Here is a 21,050-nt window from a genome sequence, read left to right as displayed (position 1 = left end):
TCACTCCCCGTGTGTCTCACTCCCCGTGTGTCTCTCTCCCCGTGTCTCTCTCCCCGTGTCTCTCTCCCCGTGTCTCTCACTCCCCGTGTGTCTCTCTCCCCGTGTCTCTCTCCCCGTGTCTCTCACTCCCCGTGTGTCTCACTCCCCGTGTGTCTCTCTCCCCGTGTCTCTCTCCCCGTGTCTCTCTCCCCGTGTCTCTCACTCCCCGTGTGTCTCTCTCCCCGTGTGTCTCACCCCGTGTGTCTCCCCGTGTGTCTCACTCCCCGTGTGTCTCTCCCCGCGTGTCTCCCACCTCCCCGCGTGTCTCTCTACCCGTGTCTCTCTCCCCGTGTGTCTCACCCCGTGTGTCTCTCCCCGTGTGTCTCACCCCGTGTCTCTCTCCCCGTGTGTCTCACCCCGTGTCTCTCCCCGTGTGTCTCACCCCCCCCCCTTGTCTCCCCCCGTGTCTCTCTCCCCGTGTCTCACCCGTGTCTCCCCGTGTCTCTCCCCGTGTCTCACTCCCCGTGTCTCTCCCCGTGTCTCTCCACGTGTGTCTCACCCTCTGGTGCCATCCAGGCAGGGCAGTAAAGTTTCCCCGGACACTGGAAGGAAAACTTAGCGTCCGCCATGCTGACACGCGCCATCATGTCGTCATCCACCTGGGAGACATCAACATCATCAACACCATCACCAACAGCAACACCATCAACATCACCAACATCACCACCATCACCACCATCATCACCATGCTGACACGCGCTATCATGTCGTCATCCACCTGGGAGACATCAACATAAACATCAACAACACCATCACCAACAGCAACATCACCATCACACCAACATCATCACACCATCAACAACACCATCAACATCACACCATCAACATCATCACCATCAACAACACCACCATTAACACCATCATCACCACCAACAACATCACCATCAACACCATCAACATCCAACACCATCAACACCATCACCAACAGCAACACCATCAACACACCACCATCAACACCATCACACCAACATCAACACCATCAACACCACCATCAACACCATCAACATCAACACCATCAACACCATCACCATCCACACCATCAACATCAACACCATCACCATCAACATCAACACCATCACCACCAACAACCATCATCAACACCAACAACATCAACATCAACACCATCACCATCAACACCAACAACATCACCACCATCAACATCAACAACATCACCATCAACACCAACACCATCAACACCAACACCATCAACACCATCAACATCAACAACATCACCATCAACACCAACAACCTCACCATCAACACCAACAACCTCACCATCAACACCAACAACATCACCATCAACACCATCACCATCCACACCAACAACATCACCACCAACACCAACAACATCACCATCAACACCAACAACATCACCATCAACACCAACAACATCATCAACATCAACACCATCATCATCAACACCAACACCATCACCATCAACACCAACAACATCACCATCAACACCAACACCATCACCATCAACACCATCAACATCAACATCACCATCAACACCATCAACACCAACAACATCACCATCAACACCAACAACATCATCAACATCAACACCATCATCATCAACACCAACACCATCACCATCAACACCAACAACATCACCATCAACACCAACACCATCACCATCAACACCATCAACATCAACATCACCATCAACACCATCAACACCAACAACATCACCATCAACACCAACAACATCATCAACATCAACACCATCATCATCAACACCAACACCATCACCATCAACACCAACAACATCACCATCAACACCAACACCATCACCATCAACACCATCAACATCAACATCACCATCAACACCATCAACATCACCATCAACACCATCAACACCATCAACATCGCCATCAACACCACCATCACCATCAACATCACCATCACCATGCTGACACGCGCCATCATGTCATCATCCACCTGTGAGACATCAACAACATCAACATCATCATCACCATCAACACCATTAACATCAACACCATCAACACCATCACCACCATCAACACCATCAACATGCTGATACGAGCCATCATGTCATCATCCACCTGTGAGACATCAACATCATCAACATCATCATCACCATCAACACCATTAACATCAACACCATCAACACCATCACCACCATCAACACCATCAACATGCTGATACGAGCCATCATGTCATCATCCACCTGTGAGACATCAACATCATCAACATCATCATCACCATCAACACCATTAACATCAACACCATCAACACCATCACCACCATCAACACCATCAACATGCTGATACGAGCCATCATGTCATCATCCACCTGTGAGACATCAACATCATCAACATCATCATCACCATCAACACCATTAACATCAACACCATCAACACCATCACCACCATCAACACCATCAACATGCTGATACGAGCCATCATGTCATCATCCACCTGTGAGACATCAACATCATCAACATCATCATCACCATCAACACCATTAACATGAACATCATCAACACCATCAACACCATCACCATCACCACCACCATCACCACCACCAACACCACCATCAACACCATCAACATCACCAACATCACCAACATCACCATCAACATCACCATTGGCCATGCTGACCCATGCCTTGCTGAGTGGGTGAGTGAGTGGGTGAGTGAGTGGGTGACTGAGTGAGTGACTGAGTGGGTGAGTGAGTGACTGAGTGAGTGTGTGAGTGAGGGGGTGAGTGTGTGAGTGAGGGGGTGAGTGAGTGAGTGAGTGGGTGAGTGACTGAGTGAGTGAGGGGGTGAGTGAGTGACTGAGTGAGTGAGTGAGTGACTGAGTGAGTGGGTGAGTCTGTGAGTGAGTGAGTGACTGAGTGAGTGACTGAGTGACTGAGTGAGTGACTGAGTGAGTGTGTGAGTGACTGAGTGAGTGTGTGAGTGAGGGGGTGAGTGACTGAGTGAGTGACTGAGTGAGTGGGTGAGTGAGTAGGTGAGTGAGTAGGTGAGTGAGTGGGTGAGTGGGTGAGTGAGTGGGTGAGTGTGTGGGTGAGTGACTGAGTGAGTGAGTGGGTGAGTGACTGACTGAGTGAGTGGGTGAGTAGGTGAGTGGGTGAGTGAGTGAGTAGTGGGTGAGTGAGTGACTGGGTGAGTGTGTGACTGAGTGAGTGAGTGAGTGACTGAGTGAGTGAGTGAGTGACTGAGTGAGTGACTGAGTGAGTGACTGAGTGAGTGAGTGACTGAGTGAGTGAGTGAGTGGGTGAGTGGGTGAGTGACTGAGTGACTGAGTGTGTGAGTGAGGGGGTGACTGAGTGAGTGAGTGACTGAGTGAGTGAGTGAGTGGGTGAGGGGGTGAGTGAGTGAGTGAGTGGGTGACTGAGTGGGTGAGTGAGTGACTGAGTGAGTGACTGAGTGAGTGAGTGAGTGACTGAGTGAGTGAGTGGGTGAGTGAGTGGGTGAGGGGGTGAGTGAGTGAGTGAGTGGGTGACTGAGTGGGTGAGTGAGTGACTGAGTGAGTGACTGAGTGAGTGAGTGAGTGACTGAGTGAGTGAGGGGGTGAGTGAGTGACTGAGTGTGTGAGTGAATAGGTGAGTGAGTGGGTGAGTCTGTGAGTGAGTGAGTGACTGAGTGAGTGACTGAGTGACTGAGTGAGTGAGTGGGTGAGTGAGTGAGTAAGAGAGTGAGTGAGTGTGTGAGTAGTGTGTGAGTGAGTGGGTGAGTGAGTGAGTGAGTGTGTGAGTGACTGAGTGACTGAGTGTGTGAGTGACTGAGTGAGTGAGTGACTGAGTGAGTGTGTGAGTGAGTGAGTGGGTGAGTGAGGGGGTGAGTGACTGACTGAGTGACTGTGTGAGTGAGTGAGTGAGTAAGTGAGTGACTGAGCGAGTGAGTGGGTGAGTGAGTGACTGAGTGAGTGGGTGGGTGAGTAAGTGAGTGTGTGAGTGAGTGACTGAGTGAGTGGGTGGGTGGGTAAGTGAGTGTGTGAGTGAGTGACTGAGTGAGTGACTGAGTGGGTGAGTGAGTGAGTGGGTGGGTGAGTGAGTGAGTGAGTGGGTGAGTGTGTAAGTGGGTGAGTGAGTGAGTGGGTGGGTGAGTGGGTGAGTGGGTGAGTGAGTGACTGAGTGACTGAGTGAGTGAGTGAGTGACTGAGTGAGTGAGTGAGTGACTGAGTGGGCGAGTGAGTGAGTGAGTGACTGAGTGAGTGAGTGGGTGAGTGAGTGAGTGAGTGGGTGAGTGACTGAGTGAGTGAGTGGGTGAGTGAGTGACTGGGTGACTGAGTGAGTGAGTAGGTGAGTGAGTGGGTGTGTGAGTGGGTGAGCGAGCGAGTGAGTGAGTGAGTGTGTGAGTGAGTGGGTGAGTGGGTGGGTGAGTGAGTGGGTGAGTGAGTGAGGGGGTGAGCGAGTGAGTGAGTGAGTGGGTGGGTGAGTGAGTGGGTGGGTGAGTGAGTGAGTGGGTGAGTGAGTGGGTGGGTGAGTGAGTGACTGAGTGAGTGAGGGGGTGAGTGAGTGAGTGAGTGACTGAGTGAGTGACTGAGTGAGTGGGTGAGTGAGTAGGTGAGTGAGTAGGTGAGTGAGTGGGTGAGTGGGTGAGTGAGTGGGTGAGTGTGTGGGTGAGTGACTGAGTGAGTGAGTGGGTGAGTGACTGACTGAGTGAGTGGGTGAGTAGGTGAGTGGGTGAGTGAGTGAGTAGTGGGTGAGTGAGTGACTGGGTGAGTGTGTGACTGAGTGAGTGAGTGAGTGACTGAGTGAGTGAGTGAGTGACTGAGTGAGTGACTGAGTGAGTGACTGAGTGAGTGAGTGACTGAGTGAGTGAGTGAGTGGGTGAGTGGGTGAGTGACTGAGTGACTGAGTGTGTGAGTGAGGGGGTGACTGAGTGAGTGAGTGACTGAGTGAGTGAGTGAGTGGGTGAGGGGGTGAGTGAGTGAGTGAGTGGGTGACTGAGTGGGTGAGTGAGTGACTGAGTGAGTGACTGAGTGAGTGAGTGAGTGACTGAGTGAGTGAGTGGGTGAGTGAGTGAGTGAGTGGGTGAGTGACTGAGTGTGTTAGTGAGTGAGGGGGTGACTGAGTGAGTGAGTGACTGAGTGAGTGACTGAGTGTGTGAGTAGTGAGTGAGTGACTGAGTGAGTGAGTGGGTGAGGGGGTGAGTGAGTGAGTGGGTGACTGAGTGGGTGAGTGAGTGACTGAGTGAGTGACTGAGTGAGTGAGTGACTGAGTGAGTGAGTGAGTGGGTGAGTGGGTGAGTGACTGAGTGACTGAGTGTGTGAGTGAGTGAGGGGGTGACTGAGTGAGTGAGTGACTGAGTGAGTGAGTGAGTGGGTGAGGGGGTGAGTGAGTGAGTGGGTGACTGAGTGGGTGAGTGAGTGACTGAGTGAGTGACTGAGTGAGTGAGTGAGTGGGTGAGTGGGTGAGTGACTGAGTGACTGAGTGTGTGAGTGAGTGAGGGGGTGACTGAGTGAGTGAGTGACTGAGTGAGTGAGTGGGTGAGGGGGTGAGTGAGTGAGTGAGTGGGTGACTGAGTGGGTGAGTGAGTGACTGAGTGAGTGACTGAGTGAGTGAGTGACTGAGTGAGTGAGTGGGTGAGTGAGTGAGTGAGTGGGTGAGTGACTGAGTGTGTTAGTGAGTGAGGGGGTGACTGAGTGAGTGAGTGACTGAGTGAGTGACTGAGTGTGTGAGTAGTGAGTGAGTGACTGAGTGAGTGAGTGGGTGAGGGGGTGAGTGAGTGAGTGGGTGACTGAGTGGGTGAGTGAGTGACTGAGTGAGTGACTGAGTGACTGAGTGACTGAGTGAGTGACTGAGTGACTGAGTGACTGAGTGAGTGACTGAGTGACTGAGTGACTGACTGAGTGACTGAGTGAGTGAGTGACTGAGTGAGTGAGTGGGTGGGTGGGTGAGTGAGTGACTGAGCGAGCGAGTGAGTGGGTGAGTGACTGAGTGAGTGGGTGAGTGACTGAGTGACTGACTGAGTGAGTGACTGAGTGAGTGGGTGACTGACTGAGTGAGTGAGTGAGCGAGTGACTGAGTGAGTGACTGAGTGAGTGAGTGTGTGAGTGGGTGGGTGAGTGAGGGGGTGACTGAGTGACTGTGTGAGTGTGTGAGTGACTGTGTGAGTGAGTGGGTGAGTGGGTGAGTGAGTGACTGAGTGTGTGAGTAGTGTGTGAGTGGGTGAGTGACTGAGTGAGTGAGTGAGTAAGTGAGTGAGTGACTGTGTGAGTGAGTGGGTGGGTGGGTGACTGAGTGAGTGACTGAGTGAGCGAGTAGGTGAGTGTGTGTGTGTGAGTGAGTGAGTGACTGAGTGACTGTGTGTGTGAGTGAGTGAGTGACTGAGTGACTGTGTGTGTGACTGAGTGAGTGAGTGACTGAGTGACTGAGTGAGTGTGTGAGTAGTGGGTGAGTGTGTGACTGTGTGTGTGACTATGTGAGTGACTGTGTGAGTGACTGTGTGAGTGACTGAGTGACTGAGTGGTCACCATAATGCTGCGACTGTTGAGGTGGAGGCGAGTGAGTGGGTGACTGAGTGACTGAGTGTGTGAGTGACTGAGTGAGTGAGTGGGTGAGTGAGTGAGTGAGTGGGTGAGTGACTGAGTGACTGACTGAGTGACTGAGTGACTGAGTGAGTGACTGAGTGACTGAGTGAGTGAGTGAGTGTATGTGTGAGTGAGTGTATGTGTGAGTGGGTGACTGAGTGAGTGAGTGAGTGGGTGACTGAGTGGGTGAGTGAGTGACTGAGTGAGTGAGTGAGTGACTGAGTGAGTGAGTGGGTGAGTGAGTGAGTGAGTGGGTGAGTGACTGAGTGTGTTAGTGAGTGAGGGGGTGACTGAGTGAGTGAGTGACTGAGTGAGTGACTGAGTGTGTGAGTAGTGAGTGAGTGACTGAGTGAGTGAGTGGGTGAGGGGGTGAGTGAGTGAGTGGGTGACTGAGTGAGTGAGTGAGTGAGCGAGTGACTGAGTGAGTGACTGAGTGAGTGAGTGTGTGAGTGGGTGGGTGAGTGAGTGAGTGGGTGACTGAGTGGGTGAGTGAGTGACTGAGTGAGTGACTGAGTGAGTGACTGAATGACTGAGTGAGTGAGTGACTGAGTGAGTGAGTGACTGAGTGAGTGAGTGGGTGGGTGAGTGAGTGACTGAATGAGTGAGTGAGTGACTGACTGAGTGAGTGGGTGAGTAGGTGAGTGGGTGAGTGAGTGAGTAGTGGGTGAGTGAGTGACTGGGTGAGTGTGTGACTGAGTGAGTGAGTGAGTGACTGAGTGAGTGAGTGAGTGACTGAGTGAGTGACTGAGTGAGTGACTGAGTGAGTGAGTGACTGAGTGAGTGAGTGAGTGGGTGAGTGGGTGAGTGACTGAGTGACTGAGTGTGTGAGTGAGGGGGTGACTGAGTGAGTGAGTGACTGAGTGAGTGAGTGAGTGGGTGAGGGGGTGAGTGAGTGAGTGAGTGGGTGACTGAGTGGGTGAGTGAGTGACTGAGTGAGTGACTGAGTGAGTGAGTGAGTGACTGAGTGAGTGAGTGGGTGAGTGAGTGAGTGAGTGGGTGAGTGACTGAGTGTGTTAGTGAGTGAGGGGGTGACTGAGTGAGTGAGTGACTGAGTGAGTGACTGAGTGTGTGAGTAGTGAGTGAGTGACTGAGTGAGTGAGTGGGTGAGGGGGTGAGTGAGTGAGTGGGTGACTGAGTGGGTGAGTGAGTGACTGAGTGAGTGACTGAGTGAGTGAGTGACTGAGTGAGTGAGTGAGTGGGTGAGTGGGTGAGTGACTGAGTGACTGAGTGTGTGAGTGAGTGAGGGGGTGACTGAGTGAGTGAGTGACTGAGTGAGTGAGTGAGTGGGTGAGGGGGTGAGTGAGTGAGTGGGTGACTGAGTGGGTGAGTGAGTGACTGAGTGAGTGACTGAGTGAGTGAGTGAGTGGGTGAGTGGGTGAGTGACTGAGTGACTGAGTGTGTGAGTGAGTGAGGGGGTGACTGAGTGAGTGAGTGACTGAGTGAGTGAGTGAGTGGGTGAGGGGGTGAGTGAGTGAGTGAGTGGGTGACTGAGTGGGTGAGTGAGTGACTGAGTGAGTGACTGAGTGAGTGAGTGACTGAGTGAGTGAGTGGGTGAGTGAGTGAGTGAGTGGGTGAGTGACTGAGTGTGTTAGTGAGTGAGGGGGTGACTGAGTGAGTGAGTGACTGAGTGAGTGACTGAGTGTGTGAGTAGTGAGTGAGTGACTGAGTGAGTGAGTGGGTGAGGGGGTGAGTGAGTGAGTGGGTGACTGAGTGGGTGAGTGAGTGACTGAGTGAGTGACTGAGTGACTGAGTGACTGAGTGAGTGACTGAGTGACTGAGTGACTGAGTGAGTGACTGAGTGACTGAGTGACTGACTGAGTGACTGAGTGAGTGAGTGACTGAGTGAGTGAGTGGGTGGGTGGGTGAGTGAGTGACTGAGCGAGCGAGTGAGTGGGTGAGTGACTGAGTGAGTGGGTGAGTGACTGAGTGACTGACTGAGTGAGTGACTGAGTGAGTGGGTGACTGACTGAGTGAGTGAGTGAGCGAGTGACTGAGTGAGTGACTGAGTGAGTGAGTGTGTGAGTGGGTGGGTGAGTGAGGGGGTGACTGAGTGACTGTGTGAGTGTGTGAGTGACTGTGTGAGTGAGTGGGTGAGTGGGTGAGTGAGTGACTGAGTGTGTGAGTAGTGTGTGAGTGGGTGAGTGACTGAGTGAGTGAGTGAGTAAGTGAGTGAGTGACTGTGTGAGTGAGTGGGTGGGTGGGTGACTGAGTGAGTGACTGAGTGAGCGAGTAGGTGAGTGTGTGTGTGTGAGTGAGTGAGTGACTGAGTGACTGTGTGTGTGAGTGAGTGAGTGACTGAGTGACTGTGTGTGTGACTGAGTGAGTGAGTGACTGAGTGACTGAGTGAGTGTGTGAGTAGTGGGTGAGTGTGTGACTGTGTGTGTGACTATGTGAGTGACTGTGTGAGTGACTGTGTGAGTGACTGAGTGACTGAGTGGTCACCATAATGCTGCGACTGTTGAGGTGGAGGCGAGTGAGTGGGTGACTGAGTGACTGAGTGTGTGAGTGACTGAGTGAGTGAGTGGGTGAGTGAGTGAGTGAGTGGGTGAGTGACTGAGTGACTGACTGAGTGACTGAGTGACTGAGTGAGTGACTGAGTGACTGAGTGAGTGAGTGTATGTGTGAGTGAGTGTATGTGTGAGTGGGTGACTGAGTGAGTGAGTGAGTGGGTGACTGAGTGGGTGAGTGAGTGACTGAGTGAGTGAGTGAGTGACTGAGTGAGTGAGTGGGTGAGTGAGTGAGTGAGTGGGTGAGTGACTGAGTGTGTTAGTGAGTGAGGGGGTGACTGAGTGAGTGAGTGACTGAGTGAGTGACTGAGTGTGTGAGTAGTGAGTGAGTGACTGAGTGAGTGAGTGGGTGAGGGGGTGAGTGAGTGAGTGGGTGACTGAGTGAGTGAGTGAGTGAGCGAGTGACTGAGTGAGTGACTGAGTGAGTGAGTGTGTGAGTGGGTGGGTGAGTGAGTGAGTGGGTGACTGAGTGGGTGAGTGAGTGACTGAGTGAGTGACTGAGTGAGTGACTGAATGACTGAGTGAGTGAGTGACTGAGTGAGTGAGTGACTGAGTGAGTGAGTGGGTGGGTGAGTGAGTGACTGAATGAGTGAGTGAGTGACTGAGTGACTGACTGAGTGAGTGACTGAGTGAGTGGGTGAGTGACTGAGTGAGTGACTGAGTGAGCGAGTGACTGAGTGAGTGACTGAGTGACTGAATGAGTGAGTGACTGTGTGTGTGAGTGAGTGGGTGACTGTGTGAGTGACTGAGTGGGTGAGTGTGTGAGTGACTGAGTGACTGAGTGAGTGTGTGAGTGTGTGAGTGACTGTGTGAGTGGGTGAGTGAGTGAGTGGGTGAGGGGGTGACTGAATGAGTGACTGAGTGAGTGTGTGAGTGAGTGAGTGTATGTGTGTGTGAGTGACTGAGTGACTGAGTGTGTGAGTGGGTGAGTGAGTAGGTGAGTAGTGAGTGAGTGAGTGGGTGAGTGACTGACTGACTGAGTGAGTGACTGAGTGAGTGAGTAGGTGAGTGACTGAGTGGATGACTGAGTGAGTGAGTGGTGACTGAGTGAGTGACTGAGTGAGTGTGTGAGTAGTGGGTGAGTGAGTGAGTGAGTGACTGAGTGAGTGAGGGGGTGACTGAGTGAGTAGTGGGTGAGTGACTGAGTGACTGAGCGAGTGACTGAGTGAGTGAGCGAGTGACTGAGTGAGTGAGTGGGTGAGTGAGTGACTGAGGGGGTGAGTGACTGAGTGAGTGAGTGAGGGGGTGAGTGAGTGAGTGAGTGGGTGAGTGACTGAGTGAGTGGGTCAGTGGGTGAGTGAGTGGGTGAGTGAGTGAGTGAGTGGGTGAGTGAGTGAGTGAGTGGGTGAGTGACTGAGTGAGTGACTGGGTGAGTGAGTGAGTGACTGAGTGACTGAGTGAGTGAGTGAGTGACTGAGTGAGTGAGTGAGGGGGTGAGTGAGTGAGTGGGTGAGTGAGTGAGTGTGTGAGTGGGTGAGTGGGTGGGTGAGTGAGTGACTGAGTGACTGAGTGAGTGAGTAAGTGAGTGACTGAGTGAGTGACTGAGTGAGTGGGTGGGTGAGTGAGTGGGTGACTGAGTGAGTGACTGAGTGAGTTAGTGACTGAGTGAGTGACTGAGTGAGTGAGTGACTGGGTGAGTGAGTGAGTGACTGAGTGAGTGACTGAGTGACTGAGTGAGTGACTGAGTGACTGAGTAAGTGACTGAGTGAGTGAGTGAGTAAGTGACTGAGTGACTGTGTGAGTGAGTGAGTGACTGACTGAGTGAGTGAGTGGGTGAGTGTGTAGGTGAGTGAGGGGGTGACTGAGTGACTGTGTGAGTGTGTGAGTGACTGTGTGAGTGAGTGAGTGGGTGAGTGACTGACTGAGTGACTGAGTGAGTGAGTGGGTGAGTGGGTGAGTGAGTGACTGAGTGTGTGAGTAGTGTGTGAGTGGGTGAGTGACTGAGTGAGTGAGTGAGTAAGTGAGTGAGTGACTGTGTGAGTGAGTGGGTGGGTGGGTGACTGAGTGAGTGACTGAGTGAGCGAGTAGGTGAGTGTGTGTGTGTGAGTGAGTGAGTGACTGAGTGACTGTGTGTGTGAGTGAGTGAGTGACTGAGTGACTGTGTGTGTGACTGAGTGAGTGAGTGACTGAGTGACTGAGTGAGTGTGTGAGTAGTGGGTGAGTGTGTGACTGTGTGTGTGACTATGTGAGTGACTGTGTGAGTGACTGTGTGAGTGACTGAGTGACTGAGTGGTCACCATAATGCTGCGACTGTTGAGGTGGAGGCGAGTGAGTGGGTGACTGAGTGACTGAGTGTGTGAGTGACTGAGTGAGTGAGTGAGTGGGTGAGTGAGTGAGTGAGTGGGTGAGTGACTGAGTGACTGACTGAGTGACTGAGTGACTGAGTGAGTGACTGAGTGACTGAGTGAGTGAGTGAGTGTATGTGTGAGTGAGTGTATGTGTGAGTGGGTGACTGAGTGAGTGAGTGGGTGAGTGAGTGAGTGGGTGACTGAGTGTGTGGGTGAGTGACTGAGTGAGTGGTGAGTAGGTGAGTGTGTGAGTGACTGAGTGGGTGAGTGAGTGGCCACCATAATGCTGCGACTGTTGAGGTGGAGGCGAGTGAGTGGGTGACTGAGTGACTGAGTGTGTGAGTGACTGAGTGAGTGAGTGTGTGAGTGGGTGAGTGAGTGAGTGAGTGACTGAGTGACTGAGTGGGTGAGTGGGTGAGTGAGTGGGTGAGTGAGTGAGTGAGCGGGTGGGTGAGTGGGTGGGTGAGTGGGTGAGTGAGTGAGTGGGTGAGTGACTGAGTGGGTGAGTGAGTGACTGAGTAGGTGAGTGAGTGAGTGTATGTGTGACTGTGTGAGTGAGTGACTGAGTGGTCACCATAATGTTGCGACTGTTGAGGTGGAGGCGAGTGAGTGGGTGAGTGAGTGAGTGAGTGACTGAGTGAGTGAGTGACTAAGTGACTGGGTGACTGTGTGAGTGTGTGAGTGAGTGTGTGGGTGAGTGGTCACCATAATGCTCCGACTGTTGAGGTGCAGGCGAGGGATGAGAGGCTCCAGAGTGTGCAGGAACGCAAAGCCCTTGGCCACGTCCAGAGCAAACTTGACAGCCTGCGCCTGGTCCACCACCAGACCTACACACACATAGACACACACACACACAGATAGACACACAGATAGACACACACACACAGATAGACACACACACAGATAGACACACACACACAGATAGACACACACATACAGACACACACAGATAGACACACACATACAGACACACACATACAGACACACACACAGATAGACACACACACAGACACACACAAAGATACACAAACACACAGACACACACAGTGACACACACACACACAGTGACACACACACACAGACACACACAGTGACACACACACACACACACAGACACACAGACACACACACACACACACAGACACACACACAGTGACACAAAGATCCCCCGTGTAGCCTTAACAGACTGTAGGGGCAAGTGCTGTTAGCGAGCACCTATGAAGGCCGGAACGGTACACGAGGGGGTGGGTTGCCAGCACCACGCCCGACCGCCTTTGTCTCCCTAGTGGCAATGTTTACACACCGCACCAGGTACTCATTTGAGGCTGAGTCGACCTAGGGGAGGCCCGGGACCGGTTCAGATAATCGTCACTGGTGTTGGCCGTGAGCGGGAATCGAACCTGGGTCGCCAGGTTCATAGCGCAGCGTAGCGCTAACCGCTACACTATCGCTCCCCAGATAGACACACAGACAGATAGACACACACATATAGACATAGACACACACAACAAACGCCATTCGCCACTAAGTGGCGGTGACGTCACCACGACGCTTGTGCCAGGCTATGTGCACCGTGAGGCCACGTGAAGTGTTGAACGCCCGCTGGCAGGAGGTCACGGGGCAGACCCAGGTGCCACGGGTCGACTGACTGAGATGACTGAGATGAGTGGCTGATGCACCACCTGTACCCCCTACTGTGCCAACCCGCTGTGCTTTAGCCACCCGGCGCTCCGCTCGTTGTTGTGAGCGTCGCTCCTCCGCCCTCCGTTGTTGTTGGAGGGCAACTGCCTCGGCACACTGAGGAGTGAGATGCCCCTGTAGTTGTTACAGTCTGTGCGGTCCTCCTTCTTAAAGAGGGGGACCACCAGGGCATCCTTCCAATCCTGCGGAACCCGTCCAGTGGTACAGATTGTTGTTATGATGTCATATAGGGCAGTCTGTGCACAAACGCCACCCTCCCTCAGCATTTCGCTTGGGAGATCATCTCTGCCCGCTGCCTTTCCTGGTCTCAGACTCCGGATCGCCTTCAGTACTTCCTCAACAGATGGCACCTCAGCCAGCCACTCACAGGGGGTGACTTGCTCCTCCAATATTTGAGGCACCGCAGCCTCAGCAGGGTCATCCTCACTTTGTGCCACGATGTTTTCCTGGCTGAGGGATTTTCCCTCCCCCAGGACCTCACAGAAATGCTCAGCAAATCTGCAAACCTGTTCCAGGGGGTCAGAGATTGGATCACCATTTTCCCCCTAATGATGGTAATAGGTGTGGCGCTGCAGGTTACTTTTTTGATGGAGTTAAATAGAGATTTGTGATCGTGGGCCACTGAGGCAGACTCCATCCTCAGCAACCCGCGACCACCACCCATCCTTGCAGCGCCTCACGGCTCTCCGAACCTCCGAGCGAAGGCTGCGGTAAGCCTCCTCATCTGTGACGTGGGATTCTGTAGCCGATGACAGTGGGCCTGTCGCTTTTTCTCAACTATCCTGAACACCTCCTCTGTCAGCCAGGGTTTCTGGGGAGGTCTGGACCGCGTACCCAAAGCAGCCAATGCAGCTGCATGAGTCACAGTCCTAAACCTTGCCCATTTACCATTGACATCCGGAGGAGTGGGGGACGATGCCAACCCCAGCCGCAGGCGATGATGGAATTCTCGCTTGCAACTTTCATCAGATAACTGAGACCAGGCCACTTTAGGTTGGAATGGGGTCCTGGGTGTACACCCACCACCGGAGCGGAAGAATGGCAGGCGCATCTTACAGATGACTAGTCGATGGTCAGAGGGCAGATCAGCTCCACGGTAGGTCCTGGTGTCAAGGACATGGGCTCGCATCCGCTGGTCCGTCACTATGTAGTCCAGCAGATGTTCTTGCTTGGACCCGGCATGCATCCATGATGTTGTGTGGATGTGCCGATGCCGGAACAGCGTGTTGGTAATGACAAGCCCATGGGCTGCACAAAAATCTAGCAGCCTCCTACTGTTGTTATTGAGCTGAGCTGATCCGGCCCATGCCCTCCAATCACTCCAGACCAGGTACCAGCATCATGACCAACTCGGACATTGAAGTCACCCAACATGATGAATCTATCCCGAGGGGCCACTTTAGCCAGCACCTGTGACAGGAGGTCACAGAAGGCATCTGACTCATCGGCTTTGCCTGCATCCCTCCACGGATGTTCGTCTTCGGTGGGGGCATAAGTAACCACGACCACCACTCCTCGCCTCCGGTTGATGGGAAGGCGAGCCCAAAGTAGCCTGGGGCTTACAGCTTCCCACACCTCACCGCCACGCTCCCACGCCCCCTTCATTCTTTTGTTCAAAAGAAGAGCCACACCCTGTTGTTTGGCAGTCTGCTGCCCCGAGTAGAGGACTGTCCACCCTCATGGTGGCAGGAGCCAGAACCGGTCCACCGGACCTCCTGAATGCCGCATAGATCCAGGCGGTACCGGTCCAGCTCCCGACAGAGGAGTGGCAGCCTCTCCTCTGCAGTGAGCATTCGAACATTCCACGTAGCCTCACGAAGTGGCTTTTCGTTGTTTCTGGAGGAGCCCCGAGGGTAAAGATTCAGTCTCCTGGCTCCGCCAATTGGGGTTTGGCCAGGAGACGTCTCACACACACACACAGATACACACACACACACAGATACACACACAGATACACACACACACTCACTCGTGTGTCATCCACTGATGCCCCTCCCCGTACTGATGCCCCACCCCCTACTGGTGCCCCCCCCCCGTGTGCCACCCACTGATGCCCCTCCCCCTACTGATGCCCCACCCCACCCCCCGCGTCACCCACTGATGCCCCTCCCCCTACTGAAGCCCCTCCCCTACAGATGCCCCGCCCCTACTGATGCCCCTCCCCTACTAATGCCCCGCCCCCTACTGAGGCCCCTCCCCCTACTGATGCCCTTCCCCCTACTGATGCCCTTCCCCCTACTGAGGCCCCTCCCCCTACCGAGGCCCCTCCCCCTACCGAGGCCCCGCCCCCCCACGTGTCACCCACTGGTGCCCTCGTGCAGGAGGTTGTAGAGGGAGCCGAAGGGCATCAGCTGGGTGATGACGGTGGGCGCTGGTGCCCCTCCCCCTACTGGTGCCCCGCCCCCTACCGAGGCCCCTCCCCCCCCACGTGTCACCCACTGGTGCCCCGCCCCCTACCGAGGCCCCGCCCCCCCACGTGTCACCCACTGGTGCCCCGCCCCCTACCGAGGCCCCGCCCCCCCACGTGTCACCCACTGGTGCCCCGCCCCCTACCGAGGCCCCGCCCCCCCACGTGTCACCCACTGGTGCCCTCGTGCAGGAGGTTGTAGAGGGAGCCGAAGGGCATCAGCTGGGTGATGACGGTGGGCGCTGGTGCCCCACCCCCTACTGAGGCCCCTCCCCCTACTGGTGCCCCGCCCCCTACTGATGCCCCTCCCCCTACTGATGCCCCTCCCCCTACCGATGCCCCGCCCCCCCACGTGTCACCCACTGGTGCCCTCGTGCAGGAGGTTGTAGAGGGAGCCGAAGGGCATCAGCTGGGTGATGACGGTGGGCGCTGGTGCCCCACCCCCTACTGAGGCCCCTCCCCCTACTGGTGCCCCGCCCCCTACTGATGCCCCTCCCCCTACTGATGCCCCTCCCCCTACCGATGCCCCGCCCCCCCACGTGTCACCCACTGGTGCCCTCGTGCAGGAGGTTGTAGAGGGAGCCGAAGGGCATCAGCTGGGTGATGACGGTGGGCGCTAGTGCCCCACCCCCTACTGAGGCCCCTCCCCCTACTGGTGCCCCGCCCCCTACCGAGGCCCCGCCCCCTACCGAGGCCCCTCCCCCCCACGTGTCACCCCACGTGTCACCCACTGGTGCCCTCGTGCAGGAGGTTGTAGAGGGAGCCGAAGGGCATCAGCTGGGTGATGACGGTGGGCGCTGGTGCCCCACCCCCTACTGAGGCCCCTCCCCCTACTGGTGCCCCGCCCCCTACTGATGCCCCTCCCCCTACTGATGCCCCTCCCCCTACCGATGCCCCGCCCCCCCACGTGTCACCCACTGGTGCCCTCGTGCAGGAGGTTGTAGAGGGAGCCGAAGGGCATCAGCTGGGTGATGACGGTGGGCGCTAGTGCCCCACCCCCTACTGAGGCCCCTCCCCCTACTGGTGCCCCGCCCCCTACCGAGGCCCCGCCCCCTACCGAGGCCCCTCCCCCCCACGTGTCACCCCACGTGTCACCCACTGGTGCCCTCGTGCAGGAGGTTGTAGAGGGAGCCGAAGGGCATCAGCTGGGTGATGACGGTGGGCGCTGGTGCCCCACCCCCTACTGAGGCCCCTCCCCCTACTGGTGCCCCGCCCCCTACCGAGGCCCCGCCCCCTACCAAGGCCCCTCCCCCCCACGTGTCACCCACTGGTGCCCTCGTGCAGGAGGTTGTAGAGGGAGCCGAAGGGCATCAGCTGGGTGATGACGGTGGGCGCTGGTGCCCCACCCCCTACTGAGGCCCCTCCCCCTACCGAGGCCCCTCCCCCCCCACGTGTCACCCACTGGTGCCCCGCCCCCTACCGAGGCCCCGCCCCCCACGTGTCACCCACTGGTGCCCTCGTGCAGGAGGTTGTAGAGGGAGCCGAAGGGCATCAGCTGGGTGATGACGGTGGGCGCTGGGGCCGTGGGGAAGGTGCAGGCACCCAACACCGGAAGCACGTTGGGGTGGGAGAAGATGCTGGGGGGGGAGGGGGGGGGGACACGGGGGGGGGGGGGGAGAGACACGGGGGGGGGGGGGGGAGAGACCAACACAAGAAATGTGAACACGGTCAGCCACGGTCCTACAAAGACAAAGCTCCCCGTGTAGCCTGCCCAGACTGCCGGGGCAAGTGCCGTGAGTAGCGAGTGGCAGCGCCTACGTCACCACGGCGCCCGTGCCAGGCTAGGTGCACGTCCGGGCCAACTCCTCCATCCTTAGTAGTAACAGCAGCAGTAGTGGCAAGCAGTAACAGTAGTGGCAGTCGTAGTAACAATAGTAGCAGCAGTAGTAGCAGCATCAGCATCGTCAGCAACATCAGCAGTAGTAGCAGCATCGTCATCAGCAGCAGTAGCATCATCATCAGCAGCAAGTAACTTCACCATCATCGCCATCATCATCAGCACCCGGGCATCGATCAGCCTCCCATTGTATCTGTACCAGATGGAAATTCCTCCTGCACAGCCATTGAAGGCTTCACGAACTACGGGGTCAAAATAGATGTTAAATAATGTGGGAGCCAGAGGAAGACATCCCTGTCGCACCCCAAGGTGTACAGGGAATGGCTCTGACTCCCGGCCACGTAGTTTTACCAGGGCCCGCTCACCATCATGAAGGTCCTTAATGATCGTGAGCAGAGGGTCAGGTACTCCGAAAGCACGAAGAACAACCCAGAGCCCAGGCCTACTGATGGTGTCATAGGCCTTGACCAGGTCAATAAAGCAGAGATGTAGGTCTTGTTGGAATTCCCTACACCTCTGCTGTAGCACACAGACAGAAAATATGGCATCTGTGCAGGACCGCCCTATCCTGAAACCGCATTGGGGCTCCGCAAGCCTCTCCTCAGCGTGCCTGGCAAGGCGATGTTGAATAATCCTTGCCAAGACCTTTCCCGGCACACTGAGGAGTGAGATGCCCCTGTAGTTGTTACAGTCTGTGCGGTCCCCCTTCTTAAAAAGGGGGACCACCAGGGCATCCTTCCAATCCTGCGGAACCCGTCCAGTGGTCCAGACTGTTGTTATGATGTCATGTAGGGCAGTCTGTGCACAAACGCCACCCTCCCTCAGCATTTCGCTTGGGAGATCATCTCTGTCCGCTGCCTTTCCTGGTCTCAGACTCCGGATCGCCTTCAGTACTTCCTCAACAGATGGCACCTCAGCCAGCCACTCACAGGGGGTGACTTCTTCCAATATTTGAGGCACCGCAGCCTCAGCACGGTCATCCTCACTTTGTGCCACGTTGTTATCCAGGCTGAGGGATTTTCCCTACCCCAGGACCTCAGAAATGCTCAGCAAATCTGCAAACCTGTTCCTGGGGGTCGGAGATTGGATCACCGTTTTTTACCCTAATGAGTAATAGGTGTGGCGCTGCAGGTTACTTTTTTGATGGAGTTAAATAGAGATTTGTGATCACAGGCCACTGAGGCAGACTCCATCTCCTCAGCAACCCGCGACCCACCACCCATCCTTGCAGCGTCTCACGCCTCTCCGAACCTCCGAGCGAAGGCTGCGGTAAGCCTCCTCATTCTCTGACGTGGGATTGTGTAGCCGATGACAGTGGGCCAGTCACTTTTTCTCAGCCAGCCTGAACACCTCCTCTGTCAGCAAGGGTCTCTGGGGAGGTTTGGACCGCGTACCCAAAGCAGCCATTGCAGCTGCATGAGTCCTAAACCTCACCCATTTCCCCTCAGGAGTGGGCGATGATGCCAACCCCAGCTGCAAGCGATGATGAAATTCTCCCTTGCAACTTTCATCAGCTAGGTGATGGGTTTGAATGGGGTCCTGGGTGTACACCCACCACCGGAGTGGAAGAATGGCAGGCGCATCTCACAGATAGGCAGCTCAGCTCCACGGTATGTCCTGGTGTCAAGGACATGGGCTCGCATCCGCTGGTCCGTCACTATGTAGTCCAGCAGATGTTCTTGCTTGGACCCAGCATGCATCCATGATATTGTGTGGATGCGCCGATGCCGGAACACTCAGCCACTCACTCACCACACACACAGACTCACACTCACAGACTAACACTCACTACACACACACACAGACTAACACTCACTACACACACACACACTCACTACACACACACAGACTCACTACACACACACACAGACTCACACTCACTACACACACACAGACTCACTACACACACACACAGACTCACACTCACTACACACACACAGACTCACACACACACACAGACTCACACTCACTACACACACACTCACACTCACTAACACACATACACTCGCACTCACTAACACACACACACTCGCACTCGCTAACACACATACACTCGCTAACACACATACACTCGCTAACACACACACACTCGCACTCACTAACACACACACACTCGCACTCACTAACACACACACACACTCGCACTCACTAACACACACACACACTCGCACTCACTAACACACACACACACACTCGCACTCACTACACACACACAGACTCGCACTCGCACTCACTACACACAGACTCGCACTCGCACTCACTACACACACACAGACTCGCACTCACTACACACATACAGACTCGCACTCACTAGCACACACACAGACTCGCACTCACTAACACACACACACACACTCGCACTCACTACACACACACAGACTCGCACTCGCACTCACTACACACACACAGACTCGCACTCGCACTCACTACACACACACAGACTCGCACTCACTACACACATACAGACTCGCACTCACTAACACACACACAGACTCGCACTCACTACACACACACAGACTCGCACTCACTACACACACACACACAGACTCGCACTCACTAACACACACACAGACTCGCACTCACTAACACACACACAGACTCGCACTCACTACACACACACAGACTCGCACTCACTACACACACACACACAGACTCGCACTCACTACACACACACACACAGACTCGCACTCACCACACACACACACAGACTCGCACTCACTAACACACACACACAAACTCACACTCACTACACACACAAACTCGCACTCACTAACACACACACACAAACTCACACTCACTAACACACACACACAAACTCACACTCACTACACACACAAACTCGCACTCACTACACACACACAAACTCACACTCACTACACACACAAACTCACACTCACTACACACACACAAACTCACACTCACTACACACAAACTCACACTCACTACACACACACTCACTACACACACACACACAGACTCACACTCACTACACACAGACTGACACTCTCTACACACACACACAGACTCACACTCACTACACACACACAGACTCACACTCACTACACACACACTCACACTCACTACACACACACTCACACTCACTACACACACACACTCACACTCACTACACACACACTCACTACACACACACACAGACTCACACTCACTACACACAGACTGACACTCACTACACACACACACAGACTGACACTCACTACACACACACACAGACTCACACTCACTACACACACACAGACTCACACTCACTACACACACACAGACTCACACTCACTACACACACAGACTCACACTCACTACACACACACACTCACTACACACACACAGACTCACACTCACTACACACACAGACTCACACTCACTACACACACAGACTCACACTCACTACACACACACACACTCACTACACACACACACTCACTACACACACACAGACTCACTACACACACACACTCACTACACACACACAGACTCACTACACACAGACTCACTACACACACACACAGACTCACTACACACACACACAGACTCACACTCACAAACACACACACACACGCTCACACACAGACTCACACACTCACACAGACACACACACAAACACACACAGACACACACGCTCACACTCACTACACACACACACAGACTCACACTCACTACGCCCACACTCCACTCACCCCCTGGGTGTGCCTCTATCGCCAGTCAGCTGCTTCCTGCAACTTCCTGTTGTGACAGCTTCAACTACAGCCA

The 21,050-nt window shown here is 54.6% G+C and overlaps 1 protein-coding gene across 3 annotated transcripts in view; it reads right to left on the bottom strand.

Annotated features, from left to right (window-relative positions):
• ILK (integrin linked kinase) overlaps positions 1 to 21,050 on the bottom strand; it is a 65,441-nt gene that overhangs the window by 8,598 nt on the left and 35,793 nt on the right. For all 3 annotated transcript variants that reach the window (XM_076058529.1, XM_076058530.1, XM_076058531.1), the window contains 3 exons: positions 16,898 to 17,025; positions 12,046 to 12,167; positions 539 to 638 (listed from right to left, as the gene is read on the bottom strand). In XM_076058529.1, the coding sequence (XP_075914644.1) occupies positions 539 to 638; positions 12,046 to 12,167; positions 16,898 to 17,025 (350 nt within the window). The remainder of the gene's footprint in view (positions 1 to 538; positions 639 to 12,045; positions 12,168 to 16,897; positions 17,026 to 21,050) is intronic.

This window comes from Petromyzon marinus (genome assembly GCF_048934315.1).
Source record: "Petromyzon marinus isolate PM22_M1 ecotype Great Lakes invasive population chromosome 76 unlocalized genomic scaffold, UKy_Petmar_22M1.pri1.0 chr76_unloc.2, whole genome shotgun sequence".
In the NCBI taxonomy this organism is placed as follows: domain Eukaryota; kingdom Metazoa; phylum Chordata; class Hyperoartia; order Petromyzontiformes; family Petromyzontidae; genus Petromyzon; species Petromyzon marinus.
The sequence above is the reverse complement of the archived record's forward strand: the minus strand, read 5'-3'. Positions and strand labels throughout refer to the sequence as shown.